Source organism: Mastigoproctus giganteus, chromosome 4 (genome assembly GCF_048544385.1).
Source record: "Mastigoproctus giganteus isolate SK-2022 chromosome 4, ASM4854438v1, whole genome shotgun sequence".
In the NCBI taxonomy this organism is placed as follows: Eukaryota; Metazoa; Arthropoda; class Arachnida; order Uropygi; family Thelyphonidae; genus Mastigoproctus; species Mastigoproctus giganteus.
The window spans coordinates 88,120,978-88,140,241 of record NC_143578.1 but is presented as its reverse complement, the minus strand read 5'-3'; the positions used below and the strand labels follow the sequence as shown (position 1 = coordinate 88,140,241).

General features: G+C 35.2%; 1 protein-coding gene across 1 annotated transcript in view; it reads right to left on the bottom strand.

Annotated features, from left to right (window-relative positions):
* The window catches only part of LOC150086891 (dynein axonemal heavy chain 7-like), a 1,233,418-nt gene that overhangs the window by 941,523 nt on the left and 272,631 nt on the right, over positions 1-19,264 (bottom strand). Inside the window, exon 16 of the mRNA XM_090372313.1 lies at positions 14,055-14,201. Coding sequence (XP_090228439.1) covers positions 14,055-14,201 — 147 coding nt within the window. The remainder of the gene's footprint in view (positions 1-14,054; positions 14,202-19,264) is intronic.

The following is a 19,264-nucleotide window of genomic DNA, read 5'->3' as shown; positions in this document are numbered from 1 at the left end:
ATGATCTAGCCAAGGGGGATGTCTTTGTGTGTGCTAGATGCCTAGAGTGTCCAGAAATTAGGCACCAACTCAGCATTCTGATGAGCATCTATGAGAACTTGAGATGTAGGGTAAATGCCCTCAAAGAAATTAATATGATGGGCCCATCAAGCTCTCAACTGCCCAGTTCAACAGCAGAGCAGACTCCTGTGCATCAGGCAACACAGGCAATCTCCAATGGTCCCAAAGGAACTAGTTATTGTTGGTGACTCTATTATCAGGGAGACGGGAATAGCATTAGCAAGGGCACATGATGCAAGAAAGCGATCTTATATAGCATCAGCCAAAAAACAAAAAAAAAAAAAAAAAGCACACACAGACCCTTCTCATTTCACCCATCCACTCGGTCCAAATGTTTATCTAGTTCTGCCTTGAATCTCTTTAAGCTATCAACTTCTACAACGACATATAAAAGTTTGTTCAGCAATCAACCACCCACTGGCTAAAGGCAAACTTCTGCCATCTATCCTACAACTGTCTTTCCTCAATTTGAATTTATGCCCTCTCAGGCGATTATTCTGAGCAAGAGAAAGAATCCCATCAGCATTGAGCATGCTCAAACCATTCAAGGCCTTATATACCTCAATCAGATCACCTTGCAAGTGCCCAGTCTCCAGAAGCTGCAATTTTCAGAACTTAAGCCTTTCTTCTTAAGAGCACCCCTTTGTTACCTTCTCTGTACTTGTTCCAACAGCTCTACATACTTCTTAAAATGAGGCCTCCAGACCTACATACAGTACTCAATGTGTGGCCTCACCATTGCCTTATACAATTAACACAGTTGAGGAATTGCAGCGCCGGGTTGAAGGAGCCTTTCATCAAATCAGAAATGACCAAGGAATGCCCGAGAAGCATTCCCTTGAAACCTACAAAGCTGTACGGATGCAAGGATAGCATTTTGAACACCTTTTGTAACATTCTGCAACATGTAACATCTGTAAAATCCTGTAGTGTTTAATATGTTTAATAAAACCTGTATGTTTAATAAAACCACATTCAGGATTCACAGCTCTTTGCTAAACTAGTACTCCCGTAGTCAGTGGCGGATCTTAACAGTAAATGTGCATTATCTTGAAAATGGTTCATTTGCAGCCCGATGTTCACTGAGACTTTTTCCTTATTTTAGTTTGTACTTTTCACCTTTAAATTATTGACCATCATTTTTGAAACACCTTGTATATATTCAATGCTATTAGTTAACTTCAATTTTCAGAATTATTTCAATATTTATTTCAGATATGGCACCTTCATAGCATGCAAAATTTGAAATTGCTTTCCACAGAACAGCAGCAATTTTGAGAGAATACCAGGTTTTACATTACTTTCTCTGCACTGTGAAAAATAATAATAAATTTTCCAAAAACAACTAGGGTAAGACATTAGATATTTATTGATTTAGTGAGAGAGGAAAAACAAGTAACATGAAACAAACACAGAATTGGCATTTGTCCAATACCATGCCATTTTAGGCACCTCCGTAGCCAGGTGGGCAGGAGCAGCAGTGTGTAGCACACGCTTTTTGATTAGACCGGGGTTTGGGCACATGATCACCAAATATGGAGGATGCGGTAAGGTCATGGAATGACCACCGCATATCCCCGGAGCAATTATGGCCTTAGTTGCTAATGGTCCTAAAAACCAAATAACAAACAACAACCATGCCATTTTATAAGCAAAATCCAAATAGGTGTAAAAACATTAGCAGGGGACCTGCATGCAATTTCTATACAAATTCCGTAAGAAAATCACTTCAGAAACTACTGCAGTAAACATACTCTTTTTTTTAGGAAGGTAGAAAAAATTTAAGATTTTTAATCATTGATTAATGGTTAATGAGGAATGCTATTTTCAAGGAGCAAGGTGCCCAGGCACTACAGCTGGGTTAAGGAGGTTACTGATTACTGCAATTTCCTTCTTTAATTTTTGGTAAGAAGCAAAAGTATCCCATTCCACCCCTCTAGATTCTTACAAGTATATAATATAACATAATATATTAGTTCTAATGTTGGTTATCCCACTTTTCACCCTTTCTTTCCTACCCCCCCCTCAGAAGTATAACCAATCATTTCAAGATGCAACTAAAATCATTTATGATTTAGTTAATAGTATTAATAGTGCCAAATGTTCAAAGAAACCAAGCTTATACAGCATCACAAAAAAAATCTCATTTCACCTATCCATCCACTGCATTACTTTGTCTAGTTCTTCCTTGAATTTATTCAAACCACCCAATTCCACAGCAACAAATGGAAGCGTGTTCCAGAAATCAACTACCCACTGGCTGAAGGCAAACTTACATCTATTCTGCAACCATTCTTCCTCAATTTGAATTTATGCCCCTCATATGCATAGTCTGAGCAAGAGGAAGGATCTCATCAACAGTGAGTTTGCTCAAGCCATTCAAAGCCTTAAACGCTTCAATCAGACCACCTCACAGATGCCTACATGCTGCATTTGAAGAACTGAAGCCTTTCTTCATAAGAGCAAACCCTTTGTTCTCATCGCCAATCTTGTTTATCTTCTCTGTACCCATTCCAGAAGCTCTATATCCTTCCTAAACTGATGCCTCCAGACCTGTGTGCAGTCCCAAAATGTGGCAAGCCCACTTTATACAATGGGATAATCACCTCCTTATCCCTGCTAGCAAAATTACTATATATCATTGACAAAAATCCATGAGTATTTTCCAGACAGCCAGTCTGCACTGCTCACAGAACTTCATATCAGACTGAACAATTACTCCCAGGTCTTTTTCATTTACCACTACCCTGACTGTAGTAGCACATAGCTGGTTATTCTAGAATTACTGCTACCTATATGCAGTACTTTGCATTTGTCAATGTTAAACTTCAATTGCCATTTTTCAGCTCATCTACCTAATTTTTCTAGATCTTTCTGCAGCAGTATACCTTCATTATTGTTGTTAACTATCCTGCCAACCTTTATATCATCTGAAAACTTAGACATTAAGCCTAATATTCCTTCATCAATATTATTAAAATTTTCAGAAAACAACAATGGGCCCAGCACAGAACTCTGTGGGATTCCACTAACAACATTAGTCCATTAATGGCAGTGTCTATAGATAACCATTCTCTGTCTTCTCCCACTCAATCATCTCTTTATTTACAGCAGCAACTTCCAGGAAAAGCCACACTACTCCAATTTGTACAGAAGTCTTTTATATGCAATAGTATCAAAAGCTTTCCTGAAATCTAAGTACATAATATCAAAATAATTTTTGGCATCCAGTTCCTTTGTCACTGCATCACAGTTTTCATCTTCGTCATTGTTCCAACCCTCATCATTGTTCCATTGGTCAGGTGAGTCAAAGTCTTCAATCTTTTTCCATCTTGTTTTCTATTATTCTCTCTCACTCAATTCCTTTTGTTTCCACATCATCTCTAATCTGATCTCTCCACCTCTTCTTGGGTCTTCCTCTCAGCCTATTCTTGTCCATTTTCATCTCATACATTCTTCTTGGTAATCTGTCCAAGTTCATTCTCTTCATGTGTCCAAACCATTTCAAACATTATGTAATCTTCTTCTTCCTCAGACTTTCTATTCCGAAATTCATTCTTATATTCAGTATTTCTTATTTTATCTCTTCTAGTTTTAGCTAGCATAGTCCTTAGCACCTTAATTTCCACTGATTGGACTTTGTTAGAATCCTTTTTATTCATCCTCCATATCTCAGTAGCATAGGTCAATATAGGGACCAAATATGTCCTATTTATCAGCTTTATACACTTCATTGGAATTCCCCTAGCCCATAAGAGGCTATTAACATTACAGAAGGATACTCTGACTAGCTGCTATTCTCCTAGTTATTTCCATATCTAGACTGCCATCCTTTGTTAATAAGTTCCCTAGGTACTTAAAATTATCCACCACTTCCAACATTTCCTTCCCCAGTTTCACACCTTTTACACTCACCTTTCCCATCACCATCTCTTTGATTTTCTGGCTAGTTGTCTTTAAACCATATTCACTAACTACTCTTTCCCAATGTATTTAGTTTCTCTTGATGATTTGCAGATGATGTTTGCCCAAAGGACAACATCATCTGCAAATACTGCTGTTCCATCTTTTTTTATCATCCACCACTGCAAGGTCCATGACAATAATAAAAAGTAGTAGTGACAATTACCCTGACGAAGTCCATTGGACAGTGAAAAAAACCAATCTGAATACCCAAATTTTATCCTCACACAATTTTCACATTTTAAAATACATATTTTTAATCATCACTACCTCCTCCCTATCTGCTAACATTTTCTCCAAACTTTCCCATACTTTTTCTCCTTGCACACTATCATATGCCTTTTCAAGGTCTAAGAATACCAGAAAAAGACTCTCAGAAAACTCCCAGTGTCTTTCTAGCAATTCTCTTAAAGCACATATCAAGTCAATCACTGACATTCCTCTTCTAAATCCATACTGTTCTTCCCTCATTCTCTCTTCTATTTTATTCCTCAATCTTGTCTCAAGAATTCACTCAAAGATTTTAGCACAGGGGAATAAATAGGGTGATTCCCATATAGTTGTTGCATTCTCTTCTGGACCCTGTCTTAAAAACTGGTATAATGATTCCCCTTATCCAGTCATTTGGTATGGTATTATTTTCTTTTTCCAAACTAGGCTGATAATATCATAAAGCCATTTTAGCCCAATATTGCTTGCAGCCCTAATAACTTCCATTGGTAACTCATCTACTCCAAGTGATTTTCCATTCTTCATCTTTTTCATTGCTTCTTTTACTTCATCAAGACCAACTTCTGGGATCTCTTTTTTGCACTGTAGATTCTGCTCTTCTTACACCTTCCTTCCTTCCCATTGGCCTTAGCATTAAGCAGGTTTGCAAAATAGTCCTGCTACTGTTTCCTGATTTCTTTATCATCCATAACTAATTTTCGACCATATCGACTAGGAACCCAGATTCTTCATTGTCCCTTTTCTTATTCCTCAACAACCCATATATCATCTTTCTATTTCCGTTACTATCCTCTTCTAATTTATATGTAAATTCTGTAAAATTTTTGTCCTTTTCTTCTTTTATAATTCTCATTGCTTCTTTTTTCTTCTCATTATATCTATCTCTTTGTCCTCTTCTAATTTTGTTTTCATAAATTTCCTGAATGCATCATTCTTCAGTTTCACTTCAGTTTCTCTTAACTCTGTCATTACACTAGTGTGCCTCTCTTTCCTTTCTTTTCTGATTCCTCCAGTTCTCCCACACACCTCTACAGCTGTTTGAACCATCGCCTTCTAAAATTTTTCCCATTCCTCGTTGGCACCTTCTGTCATTGTGCTTGGTACTCTCTCTCTCTCTCTCTAACTCTACAAACTCCTCTCTTATCTCTTGCCTTTTCAAGGTCTAAGAATACCAGAAAAAGGCTCTCAGCAAACTCCCAGTGTCTTTCTAGCAATTCTCTTAAGCAAAATGTCATCGATCACTGACCTTTCTCTTCTAAATCCATACTGTTTTTCCCTCATTCTCTCTTCTATTTTATTCTTCAATCTTGTCTCAAGAATTCGCTCAAAGATTTTAGCACAGTGGAATAATAGGGTGATTCCCCTACAGTTGTTGCATTCTCTTGATTCTGCAGTTTCCAAATCTTTATCTTTTGTCCAGTTTTACTCTTTTAATTTTTATTCTCAACTCTTATCCTAAATTTGGCCACCAACAGTCTGTAGTTGATGTCCATACTTACTGAGGGTATAATTTTTACATTGATCACCTTCCTGCTCCATATTCTATCAATAATAAAATAATCTATTACTGTTTGATATATACCATCCCAACTATATCTCGTTATCTTGTGGCTTTGCTTCTTGTCAAACCAGATATTACTTATTTTTAATCCATTTCACAAGCACAGATCTACTAGCCTTTGACCTTCTTCATTTCTTTGTTCATATCCATAAGTTCCAATAACACTCTCCAACCCTACTCTTTCTCTCCCTACAATTCTCATTGTATTTGAATCTCTCATAATTACCACACCCCATCCTAGAATGGCCCTTTCCAGCTGTTCCTCAAATTTGATCTTCCACTGTCTTCTTCTCCTTGTTGGGGGCATAAACTTGCACTAGAGTCCTATTTGTTCCTTCGCACTTGAAGGTGAGTCTCATTATTCATTCATTAATTCCTTCCACTCATTTTATTCTTGCATTTATTTCCTTGTTAACAATAATGCCTGCTCCATTCATGGATTTATCTTCTGCACCTTTCCAATATAATGCAAATCCTTCTCTCATACATTTCCTTTCCTCTTTCTTCCACTTAGTCTCACTCAAACCTAAAATGTCCAATTTACTTTTCTTCATCATATCATTTAACTCCTCTATCTTCCCTGTTAAAGAAAGTATATTCAGTGTTCCAATTTTCAGTCCAGTGTCCAAGCTATGTTGTTTACCATTATTTTCAGTCTGGCTTTGACTCTTCTTGTTTTTTGTAGCACTTTTTATCCATTGTCGGCTTGCTGGGCCTGTCACAGCTTTCTCCAGAGCCCCATTAACCAGTACAAACAATGCACTGTTACCACTTCAGACATGTCCATATGGCTTGGATGTAGCATTGGGTTTTGTGAGGCTACATCATTGTATCCAATCAAAACGGTCAGAGAGATCTCTCCTTAACAAACCCATGCTGTGTCAGAAGCATAACAGCACTCCAGTCTAGATGGTCATGAATTACTTCTTTAACCAGTGACTCCATTATTTTCCCTGAAACAGAAGTTAGGCTAACAGGTCTGTAATTACTCATGTCACCCTTGATCCCTCTTTGTGATTTGGCAATACGTTTGCACATCTCCGGTTCACAGAGACCTTCCCTGAATCCAAAGATGCTCTCATAATTATCATTAAGGGTTTGCTTACCTCCTTTTCTGCCTTCCTTAATATAACTGGATAGATCCTATCCATTCCAAGTGCTTTTTTATGTTTAACTTCAACAATTTCTCTTCCACTTGCCTCTCAGATATCAAAAAATCATTCAGCTTGCTGTTAGAGCTTGATAAACTTCTTGCATCTGCTTCCCTAAAGAATTCCTCATATTTGAATTTTTGTGAATGTAGATGCAAAATTCCTATTCAGCCTGTTAGCAAGCTGAGCAGGTTCATAAACAATTAAACCATCAACATCAAGTGGACCAATGTGATTCAACCTCTTCCTTCTGTTGTTAAAATAAGTAAAGAAGCCTTTGCTGCTTTTCTTGGCTTTCTTTGCCAGAGACCTCGTAATCTGCTCTGACTTACCAAATCTGCTTTGACTTGCCTAATCTTGTTTTGTGACTTGATTGAAAACTAGTTTTCACAGACTTTTGTATCACCTGATAACTTATATACATCCCATGAATTTTTTGTCTCTTCCACATGTCTCAACAGTTCATCTTATATGCATTTAGGTCTAAGTCTTGAACAGTATTCCTTGGTTGATGTGAAAAGCCTTTTAGCTTTTATGATTATTTCCCAGAATGCTTCCAAATTTTTAGAATTTGTTGTTGGTAATATTTTTTGTTGGTCATTAGTTATTTTTTGTTGGTCATTAGTGGTTCCCATTGTACAGAATTTAAAAAGTGTCTGAGACCACTGCAATCTCCTATACAAAAGCTAAAACCCTTCCCTTTACCTCTGATAGCAGTAATATCTTTAAATAAATCCCACATCAATACACCCTGACTCTTAATATAGATTCTTAATGCATGACGAGTAACTGCTGATAACGATCAAGATACTGCTCGCTCTCGCTCTCTCTCTCTCTCTCATGTCTCTCTAAAATGACACTGTAGAAAACAGTTATCCAATAAATCCACAAAAGTCTTGCCACTGTCTGTGACCAATCTACAAGTCCCAGTCAATATCTGGAAAGTTAAAATCCCCTCATTATAAGATATTCTGATTTACTGGCCCACTCTATTTCTCTGTACAGTTGTTCATCGTGCTTATCACAGTAATTCAGCCTATAACACACTCCTACTCTCATTTTTGTTTTCCCAGTGGTTAGGAAAACAATTCAATATTGCACTTGCCACTGAATGCACTGCCTCAGATTTTATGTGCTTCTTAACTAAGAACATATCCCCCCCCCTCCTCCTATCTTCAACTACATGGTGTTCCCCATATTCAAATTCTGTATCCCTTATATTGACATGACACCATGTCTCTGATATCCCTGCAATATCTGAATTTATTTGACCAGCACCCCTCAAATTCATCAACTTTATTTACTATACTCCTCGCATTGGTGTATATGCAAATATACCTGACCCTATTCTTAATCTTAGTTACCCTAACAGAGCCCATGTATTTCCTTGTCCCATGATGACCCATAACAGACCTTGAAATCAACTAGTATATTGCTTTCCACGATGCTGCTTGTTCTAATAGAAGCAGTGCGAAAATCACTTTTACTTCTGCCTGTGGCTATTGTTAATCTATTAGTCTGTGTATCCCCCCACCTCAAGCTAGCAGTTTTTCAACCCACCTAACACTGTCTCGATAGCATCTGCAAATATTCTTGCACCCCCTCTCTATTTAAGTGTAGCCCATCCCTGTAGAAGCAGTCTCTCTTGCACATCATCACACACTGAGAAAAATTCTTTGCCATGAGCCTTGGACAATCTCTCCAGGGCAGAACTGATTGACATGGCTCTCATATCCTGTCTTGGAAGAGCTGCCCACTTTCAAATGTAACATTAAATCGTGACTTTTTTCTCAGTATTGCTCTATACTTGTTAATTCTTCAGATCTCCTACTGTTAATGTTCTTAATGCCATGCCAACATGTGAACAATATCACCTACTGTTAATGTCATTAGTGCCAACATGTGAACGATATCACCTTTTGTGATATTGTTTTACATGTATAATTTTATTAATATTATTTTGTAACTTTGTATATATAGAAATAATTGATGTAATTATATTCACCATAATCATTTTCCAACTTTGACTATTTTCTTAATCCACTCTGCAGGTCTGATAACAAAAAATAGTGACTTCTCAAAAACATAGCCATACAATTTGTTTCTAATGAGGTATATTCAATTAAATTGCAAAATTTTTAAAAAATAGTTGAATCTTTACACATGGTAGATTAGTGTCACTTATAGGCCTAATGACTCAAATGAGTATAACAAACAATTGTACAGAGAAACAGAGTAAGCTACTAAATCAGAATGTCTTATAATGGGGGATTTTAATTTCCCAGATATTGACTGGAACTTGTGGGTTGGTCACTCACACACTAACAAGAATTTTGTGGATTTATTGGATGATTGTTTTCTGCAGCAGCATGTTCAAGAGGCAACCAGAGAGGGTAATACTCTTGATCTAGTTATCAGCAGCGATCATTGGTGTATTAAGAATTTGCAGATAAGGGAACCACTAGGTGGCAGTGATCACAGTGTACTGATGTGGGATTTACTTAAAGATATAATTATAAAAATAATAAAAATAAAAATAAAAAACAAAAATAATAATTGCCTTCAACACTGTTCAGAGAATATAGTGTCTGACCACATAATAACTCACAAATCCTCTTTTTCTCTACTGTTTTTATTTAAACCCCACAAAGTGTATATGTTAGTTTGGAATAGCTATTTTCCAATTTTAAGACCTTGCATTTTGCTGCATTAAAACATAGCTTTACTGACCAACACTGAAGTATATTTTAGTCATCCTGAAGAAGTTCTGCTTGATGCTGATCATTAACTACGCTACCAATCTAGACATCATACTCTGTATCCCTTCATTGATGTCATTTAAGAAAAAAAAAACAATATTGGTCCCAGTACCGATCCTTGGCAAAATCCACTTCTTATATTAGCCCAATCTGAAGAATAACCATTAATTGCATCCCTCTGCCTCCTCCTTCCCTGCAACCATCCTACAATCCATCTAAGAATTTTCTCTCTGATTCCAACAGGTTCCAGCTTGTAAAGTAAGGTCTCAAACAGGACTGAGCCAAATGCTTTACTGAAATCCAAGTACACCAAGGTAATCCTGCTATGGTTCAATGCCTCTTTGAAAATTACTTGGTATATGCCCTCAACTGCAAGAGCCTTACTCACCTTTAAGGCTGAAAAGATTTTCTAATAAATAATCATCTGAAATTTAAATATCACTAATTTCACACAGTTTCTCTTACCATGAAAGGGCTTCCTTCTGTAATTATCTGATTGGGTGTTCATTTCATTCTAACTAAGCACTATATGTTGTTTACATGTCATTAAATAAAATGAATGATGCGTTAAACTGAAACAATGTTTTACATTACCAACTTGCATGCAGAAAAAAATTTCCCCTATATATATATATACACTTTGACAATCAGGAATGGTATTAGAACACACACTACTCTGATTTGAAGAAATTTATAAAATGTACCTCACAAAAATATATACAAGTCTTTCAGAAGCTTTCATTTAATTAACAAATCATCAGGGCTGTTTTAGAAAAAAATATAATAAACTGTAAGTAATCAATTACTTATACTTTTAGTGCCTTAATAATCATTCAAAGAAATATAGCAGAACCACATTAAAGTTAAATTTTTTTATGATACCCTATTTTCAGCTTCAACTACTTTTCTAGCTACCTAGAGGGCACTTCTCATATTCGGAATAAATGAAATTCAAAATTTAAAAAAAAATTACAGATTTATACTGACTAGATTCAAAACTATGGTTTTAAACTTTACATTTCACACAAACTATAGTGCATTATACTATATTACTTTTGCACCATCAGCGCAAATGCCAATGCAGCTGTTCCAGGATAAACCATGAGATTCAAAAAAGTTATTCAACACTTTGAATATTTCAGCACCATTTGTGTTTGTTGCCAAGCATTCACATAAAAGAAGAAGATCTTCGATGATTAGCTGGTGCTAATACCAGACGAATACAAGCAAAACAGCAAGTCCAGCCACATCTGTAGATTAGTCCATTTGTAAGGAAAAAGTAGAATTTCGCAGATCAGATATTAACTCATCTTCGTGTTTGCAGCTAAATCTTTAATTTGACGAGTTACCATATCATTGGAAAGTGGCACTGCTGTGATTTCTTTTACTGACTTTTCATCCAGCAGATATTCAGCAATGTCAACTGTACAAGGCTTTATTACTCTTTGGCGAAGGTAAAGAAAACCTGCACGAGAAGCACGCAAAAGTTCAATTAAATTTACCAGTAAAAGTACTTTGCCGTAACGGCATTTGTATTGTTGCTCGCTCAGTAAACATACAGTGGGTTTTATCGGTCAGGAGTAGAAATTGAATCCCATGGGAGATTGAAACCCTCCCGAAGTGGAGGGGGTAACCTGACCTTTTTTCTTTAGAATCACTGGTGGACTAGTGGATAAACTGTTTATTAAGAAAAAAAAAAAAAGTCAAAGGAAGCCCACACGAGAATCACAGGAAATTGTAAAAAGTTTACTGGTCCAGTGAAACTACGTTACAAACATTTTTTTACGATGCCAGAACTTCCAATATGACTCTGTTCGTGATTCAATTAGTGATTCTAAAGAAAAAAGGCCAGGTTACCCCGTCTCCACTTCGGAAGGGTGTCAAGCTCCCGTGGGATTCAACTTCTACTCTAGACCAATAACACCCACCGTCTGTTTACCAAATGAGCAACAATACAAATGCTGTTACAGCAAAGTACTTTTACTGGTAAATTTCATTGAATTTTTGCATGCTTCTCGTGCAGGCTTTCTTTACCTTAGCCTACTCTTTTTCAGCAATTGTATGTGCTTGTCCGACCAGTGCAATATGATAACTTACCCTGCAAGATGCTTCAGTGGCTTTTTCATTTCAATTCTGAAAAGCTGTAACAAACAATTTTTGGCTTTTAAAGTGCTCATCATGTCTACATTTAAAATATTCAATTTCCTTTTCTTTAAACTCTGAATGATTGGTCTTAAAATGATGCCGCAATTTAACTGGCACCATAATACTATTCGAAAATGTCCTGTTGCATAAGACACAATAAGGTAAACTATTAACATCTATAAAGCTGAGAAAAGATACTTTTCTAAATTTTTAAATTTGATCTAATACTGTTGTTATTTTAGAATAAAATATTATTAAATTCTAAAATAACGACAGTATTAGATAAATTTTAAAAATTTAGAAAAGCATTCGAAAAAGATTTTAATATATTATTCCAAATTAAGACAACAAAGTGTAATTACTTGTGTTTCTGTATAGGTGCAAGGAAAACTTCAGGATTTCAAAATAACAATTTATTGGATGATAATGAGGTTTCAGAGATTATAGCAAGTATAACAGAAGATAGCTAGTAAGAACACAGTAGAAGTACTGAGAACAAACTGATTTAATCTCTGAAAATGCACATATTTATACCCTAAACTTTAGGCTTACTACCTTAGAAAATTCTAGAAAACATAAGAATACATAAGCACACATTTTCCAATAGCTATCAGAGTGATGACGTTATCACATGTCCACTATACACTCTTGAAAGTATGAGAGTGAAAAAGGCAAATAACATCTTAGTATTATTATGAAAATAGTTTTCACCTTGCAAACCCCATGAAAGGGTCTTGGGGACTCCCAGGGATCTGCAACCACATTTTGAGAACCGCTTATATATAAGTATATTTAGTTCTCCTAAACATATATTTGTATATAATATACATATAACACTTTTAAGATAAAGTATATACAGATCTTTATTAGGGCAGAAACTTGTTCTTCTAGCATTGTATACTTTTCTCAATACCATACCTGCTGAAAGAGTTGGTTCATGATAAATTCTGAGTGCAATTAACCTTTTTTTTTGCGATAACTATCATTAAGAAAATAAAGTGATTCACTATGTTTTCTCTCTCGCTCTCTTTTTTTTTTTTTTTTTTTTTTTGTGATTAATTTCAGATGATTATCCACCAGATAATCAACTAAAGCTGGTATATGATTCTGATACTGTACATGATTTTAGAAAGTATATATGTTTGCATAATACTGTGATATATTTATAAAATTTTATAAATAAATTATTTATAAAATATAATAATATATTATTTTATAAATAATAGGAAAAATATGATTATGCAAAGAAAGAGTTAACAAATAAAAATAAGAAATGTGGGGAGCACTTGATGCAGTGACCAAGTGATTTGAACATGATAATGTAGCTACAACTAAGTGAATGCCTAATTAGCACACACACACACACAACATAAAAAAAAAAACATACAACAGTTTATTTAGATGTAGGAATTTTCTGTGTGATTTGATTTTGATTTCTTTGTAACAGTGAATAGCAACAACAAATACTAGGAATATACCATAAAGCATCTGATTTCCATCTGTATATAATTTTCCAACTGGAAATAAACAGATATTTAGACCTAAAAATGAATTAAAAGAAGGAATGAAGCACTGTAAATTCAACTCATGGTAAATTTTGACTTGGCCAAAAGAAAGTATGAGAGTGAAAAAGGCAAATAACGTCAGTATTATTATGAAAATAGTTTTGACCTTGCAGACCCCATGAAAGGGTCTCGGGGACTCCCAGGGGTCTGCAACCACATTTTGAGGACTGCTTGTATATAAGTATATTTAGTTCTCCTAAACATATATTTGTATATAATATACATATAACACTTTTAAGATAAAGTATATACAGATCTTTATTAGGGCAGAAATGTGCTCTCCTAGCACTGTATACTTTTCTCAATACCATACCTGCTGCTGAAAGAGTTGGTTCATGATAAATTCTGAGCGCAATTAATCTCTTTTTTTTTTGGGATAACTATCAATAAGAAAATAAAGTGATTCACTATGTTTTCTCTCTTTTTTTTTTTTTTTTGTGATTAATTTCAGATGATTAAACTAAAGCTGGCATATGATTCTGATACCATAGACGATTTTAGAAAGTATATATGTTTGCATAATACTGTGATTTATTTATAAAATTTTAAAGTCCTATTAGGTAACACACTTTTTTAATCTACTACAATATTTAAGTCCATTGGATTTGTGATAACTTACCTTTAGATTATCAGGTAACTCAGATCTACCTGCATATCCTGGATTCATTGTAATGCACACATAACAATTTGGATTTAGACTTAGTTCTGTTCCTTCAAATGAAAATTTTTCTACTTTTGCACGTACAGCACGGATAATGCACAAAATCTATGAAGTAAACAAAAAAAAACTCAACAAAAAAATTATACTTTTCACTAAACTGTGATATACTTCTGTTAAATTCTACAAGTATAATTATGAGTATAATTATTCTAATTAGATTTGTATCTTGTATTTTGCTCTTAAATAGCTTTCTTTCCTGAGATCATGCAAAAATAGCATTAAATAAGGTAATTATAAAATGATGCTTATGGAGATAAATAATACCAATTTTGTAATAGATTATATATAAATTCTAATGGACAGCTTCCTATATCACTATTAAACACAATACTGCACAATATGTACATACTATTCTGGTGTTACAATATGAAAAACATGATTATGCAAAGAAAGTGCTAACAAATAAAAATAAGAAATGCGAGGGATTGTTATTTGTTATTTGGTTTTTAGGAGCATTAGCAACTAAGGCCATATTGCTCAGGGATATGTGGTGGTCATTCCCTGACCTTTCTGCATCCTCCGTATTTGGTGGTCATGGGCTCGAACCCCGGTCTGATCAAGAAGCGTGTGCTACGCACTGCTGCTCCTGCCTACCTGGCTACGGAGGCACCCACAGAAATGTGAAGGAGCACTTGCTGCAGTGACCAAGTGATTTGAACATGAGCATGTAGCTGCAGCTAAGTGAATACCTAATTAGAACACACAATATAAAAATACATACAGCAGTTTAGTTAGATGTAGAAATTTTCTGTGTGATTTGATTTTGATTTCTTTGTAACAGTGAAGTAGCAACAACAAATGGTAGGAATATACCATAAAGCATCTGATTTCCATCTGTATACAATAAACAGATATTTAGACCTAAAAATGAATTAAAAGAAGGAATGAAGCACTGTAAATTAAACTCATGGCAAATTTTGACTTGGCCAAAAGAATGCAAATTAAACTATCAAATTAATGCAAATTCACAAATGCTTAAATATTCACAACTAATCTCTTTCCCTCCAACATTACATTATATATGTTACCATAAAAGCAAATATGACTGCTTTGAGGACAACAACATTATACATCATATTATGATGCTATGTGGGTAAAAATCACATACATCACATTATATGATATTAAGCATTTAATATGCATATATGTATCAAGTATTTAAACAGTCAATTTGGCCCAGGACATATAACATATAGATTATTAAAAATTCAACTGGTAGAATTTAAACTACAATATACTTCCTTTTTTCCAGTTAAACAATATTAGCAAGACATTTAACTAAATATCAAATATTATAGCTTTTTACAAAAAATATACCTTTGACATTTGATTAAATAAATGAATTATGAATATAGGATATTCATACAACCACTGTTGCAAGCTGCAATTTTGTCTAATTACAGTTTCTCTTTGGAGTTAAGAGTTAGTGGAGCAGTGGCATTATTGCCATATTCATTTAATGATATTTCTGGATATTTCAAGTTTAATGTCCAAATTTTCTCATTAGGCAGTGTGATTAATGACATCAATCAGCATATGCTACTTCCATCTTATGGTTTGGAAACTGTTTTTTGTAACTGGATATGCAGTTTTCTCTCTGACCACTCAAAGCAGGTGATGGTAAATGCCTCTCTGCTTCTAAGTTTCCCACTAATGCTGGTGTTCCACAAGGTTCAATTATTTTCCCACTCTTTAACTCTTGAATATTAATGATATTCTTCCATTGACCAAAAATCCTATCCATAATTTTGCTGATAATAGCACATTACATCCCACCTTCCAGTTTGAGAAATCTTGCCCTTTAATCCGAGAAGTTGAAGCTGTACAAGCAGTTCAGCTTCTCGATATCCATTACCAATTCCTTAAATTCTGATCTCCAGTGAGGCAAAGATAACTTAGTTGATTTTAATCCTTCTAAAATTCAGTCCTGTCCTATATATCGCAAAAAAGGATTCCTCTGCTGCTATGCTTATTTTCGATGGCACTCTGATTTCTAGACAAGATCACATATCTCTATTGGGGATTACTATGACTTCTAGTCTCTTACTCGTATAAGCTTATCACAAATATGGCTTCCTCTGCATATATAAAACTGGGTTTCCTCTTTCACTCTCAGCAATACTTTTCTTCCAAACAGCTGTTCACTTTATACAAATAGCAAATTCACCTTACCATGGAATATTATTCCTACATCTGAGGCAGTGCCCCCAAAAGCTCTCTCAGGCTTCCAGATTACATTCAAAATAAGACAGTTAGATTAATCAATGACTCATCACTAAATCTCTTCTGAATTAGCTTCTATAATTCCCACTCTCTCTTCCAAACCAATCCAAACATGTGCCACACCAGTCAATATCCTTTTACTGTCCAACTTCAAACTCACAGAACCAACTTTTCTTCTTCCTCATTTATTTCCATCAACTTACATTTTCTGGAATAACCTCCCTTCATGCTTTCCTGAAAATTACAATATGTAAAAATTCAAGTCTAATGTAAACAAATATCTTCTTTCATCATCTCAACCAATGCATGGTATTAAGTACTATAGGTTCTAATACCTCTGGGGTGTGGGGTTTTCATATAAAAAAAAAAAAAAAAAACCTTCAAAAGACCTAGATAAACCAGTTGGATGGGCTGGAAAATGGCAACTGAGATATAACAATAATAAATGCAAGGCAATGCACTGTTATATTATTCCAGTAATCCTGGAGTAATATTGCAGTAATGGATTAATAAATGGTACATTATTCCAGTAATACCTAAATAATATACCATTTGGGTAGTACCAAACGCAAGTACTCAATAATTAAAAAATCTAGACATTACTGTACAGTCCAATACAAAGTTCTCTTTATACTGCAGACAGGCTGCTGGGATAGATCAAAAGCTCTGTCAACTTGGCCAGCAGCGATAAAAATGTAATTATACAAATGTTAAAGCAATGGACAGCACACACCTTAAATACTGAATACAATTTTAGGAAACCTCATTATTGAATGCATATCTGTTTTAGAAGTTGCAGAGAAGAGCAACGAGATCAGTTGGGGCAGAAAAGGATGATCTTACTAAGAAAGATTTCAGTTCTGTCAATGCAGTGTTTGGAAACAAGGCATCTGCATGAACACCTAATTTCAAAATGATTGAGTAAACTAAATTCTAATGGCATCTTTACTCTTTTTTGCAGGTAAAACACACAAGGAGACATAAATCTGAAAAGTATGGTTGAAGATTAGGTTTGTGTGTGTGTGTGTGTGTGTGTGTGTGTGTGTGTGTGTGTGTGTGTGTGTGTGTCACTACCACAGAGGACATACTCAAATCTCTCAGAATGAATTAACTTGAGCCTTTGTCAGCCACTCTTCAACTTCTAAACGTGTCATAACTTCAAAACTACTTCTAGATAAACATACTGAATAAAAATATTAGAACTTGCAGGCTACTTATAGATAAGCATATCAAATATGACATGATATTTTTGTACCCAAATATCTCAGGAATATCTATTGGATCCTTTGGAAATGAACTTGTGCAGCATTTCTGAACTATTTTTTATTCATATCTTTATTAAATTAACAATTAAAGTTTCCTACTGGATTACTCTCCCAATCCCACTCACATGGAACCGTGTCTGGGAATGCCATGTTATTATTACAAGCTTTGTATTTTGTGAAAAAATGGAATCAAGTCAAAGGCAATTCATGAGTATATGGTTACAATGTTGGGGAGGATGCCCCTTCCTATTCCATGGTTAAGAAGTGGGTAACAAATTTAAATGAGGGAGTAAGAGAGAACCTGGAAGATGATCCATGCTGTGGAATACCTGCAATGTCCATCACTCCAGAAGTTATTGACAGTATGCATTGACAAAAGAAATCGACTAATGACAGTTTGGTACATTGCCAGGATCTGGGGGATCTCATTTGAATGTGTGTACCACATAATAATAGAGGATCTTGCTATAAAAAAGCTATCAGCACAATGGGTCCCAAAGTGACCCACTGAGAGCAGATCAAAAATGCAACAAGAACAGAACACTCAAGTGAATATCTGAATCATTTTCAAGCAGATACAGTAAATTTCTTTCAAGATTTGTGACCATGGATGAGATATAGGTCCATCACTTTCAGCCAGAGACAAAGAAGCAGTTCAAACATGAAAAAAACAGCTCTTCTCCCACCTCCAAAGAAAGTTAATTCAATTTCTTCCTTTTGCTGGCAAAGAGACAGCATTGGTTTTTTTGGGATTTTGATGAAATGTTTTTGGTGGATTACCATCAGAAAGGCCATACAGTTAGAGTGGCATATTATACCCATACAGTTAGAGGGGCATATTAGAGGGGCATATGTATACTTGCATGTATACCAATGCTAGAAGTGTAGTAAATAAATTTGATGAATTTGAAGTGTTGGTCAAGACATCAAAGGCAGATATTGTTGGGATATCAGAGACATGGTGTCACACTGATATAAGGAATGCCGAACTGGAATTTGGGGAGTACAATGTGTACAATTACAGAAAGGATAGACAGGATAGGAAGGGAGGAGGTGTTATGCTGTGAATTAAGAAAAACATAAAATCAAAAGAAGTGCATCCAGTTGATATAGATGAACAGTGCACTGTTGAGTCAGTTTGGTGTGACATAAGCACTGCGAAAGCAAAAATAAGAGTAGGAGTGTGTTATAGGCCTAATGACTCGAATGAGTACAATGAACAATTGTACAGAGAAATAGAGTGAGCTAGTAAATTGGAATGTCTTATAATGGGGGATTTTAACTTCCCAGATATTGACTGGAACTTGTGGGTTGGGCACTCACACACTAATCAGACTTTTGTGGATTTATTGGATGATTGTTTTCTGCAGCAGCATGTTCGAGAGGCAACCAGAGAAAGTAATACTCTTGATCTGGTTATCAGCAGTGATCATTCATGTATTAGGAATTTGCAGATAAAAGAACCACTAGGTGGCAGTGATCACATTGTACTGACGTGGGATTTACTTAAAGATTTAATTACCATCAGGGGTAAAGGAAAGGGTTTTTGCTTCCATAAAGGTGAGTACAGTGGTCTCCGACAGTTTTAAAATTCTGTACAGTGGGATCAACTGACGATGT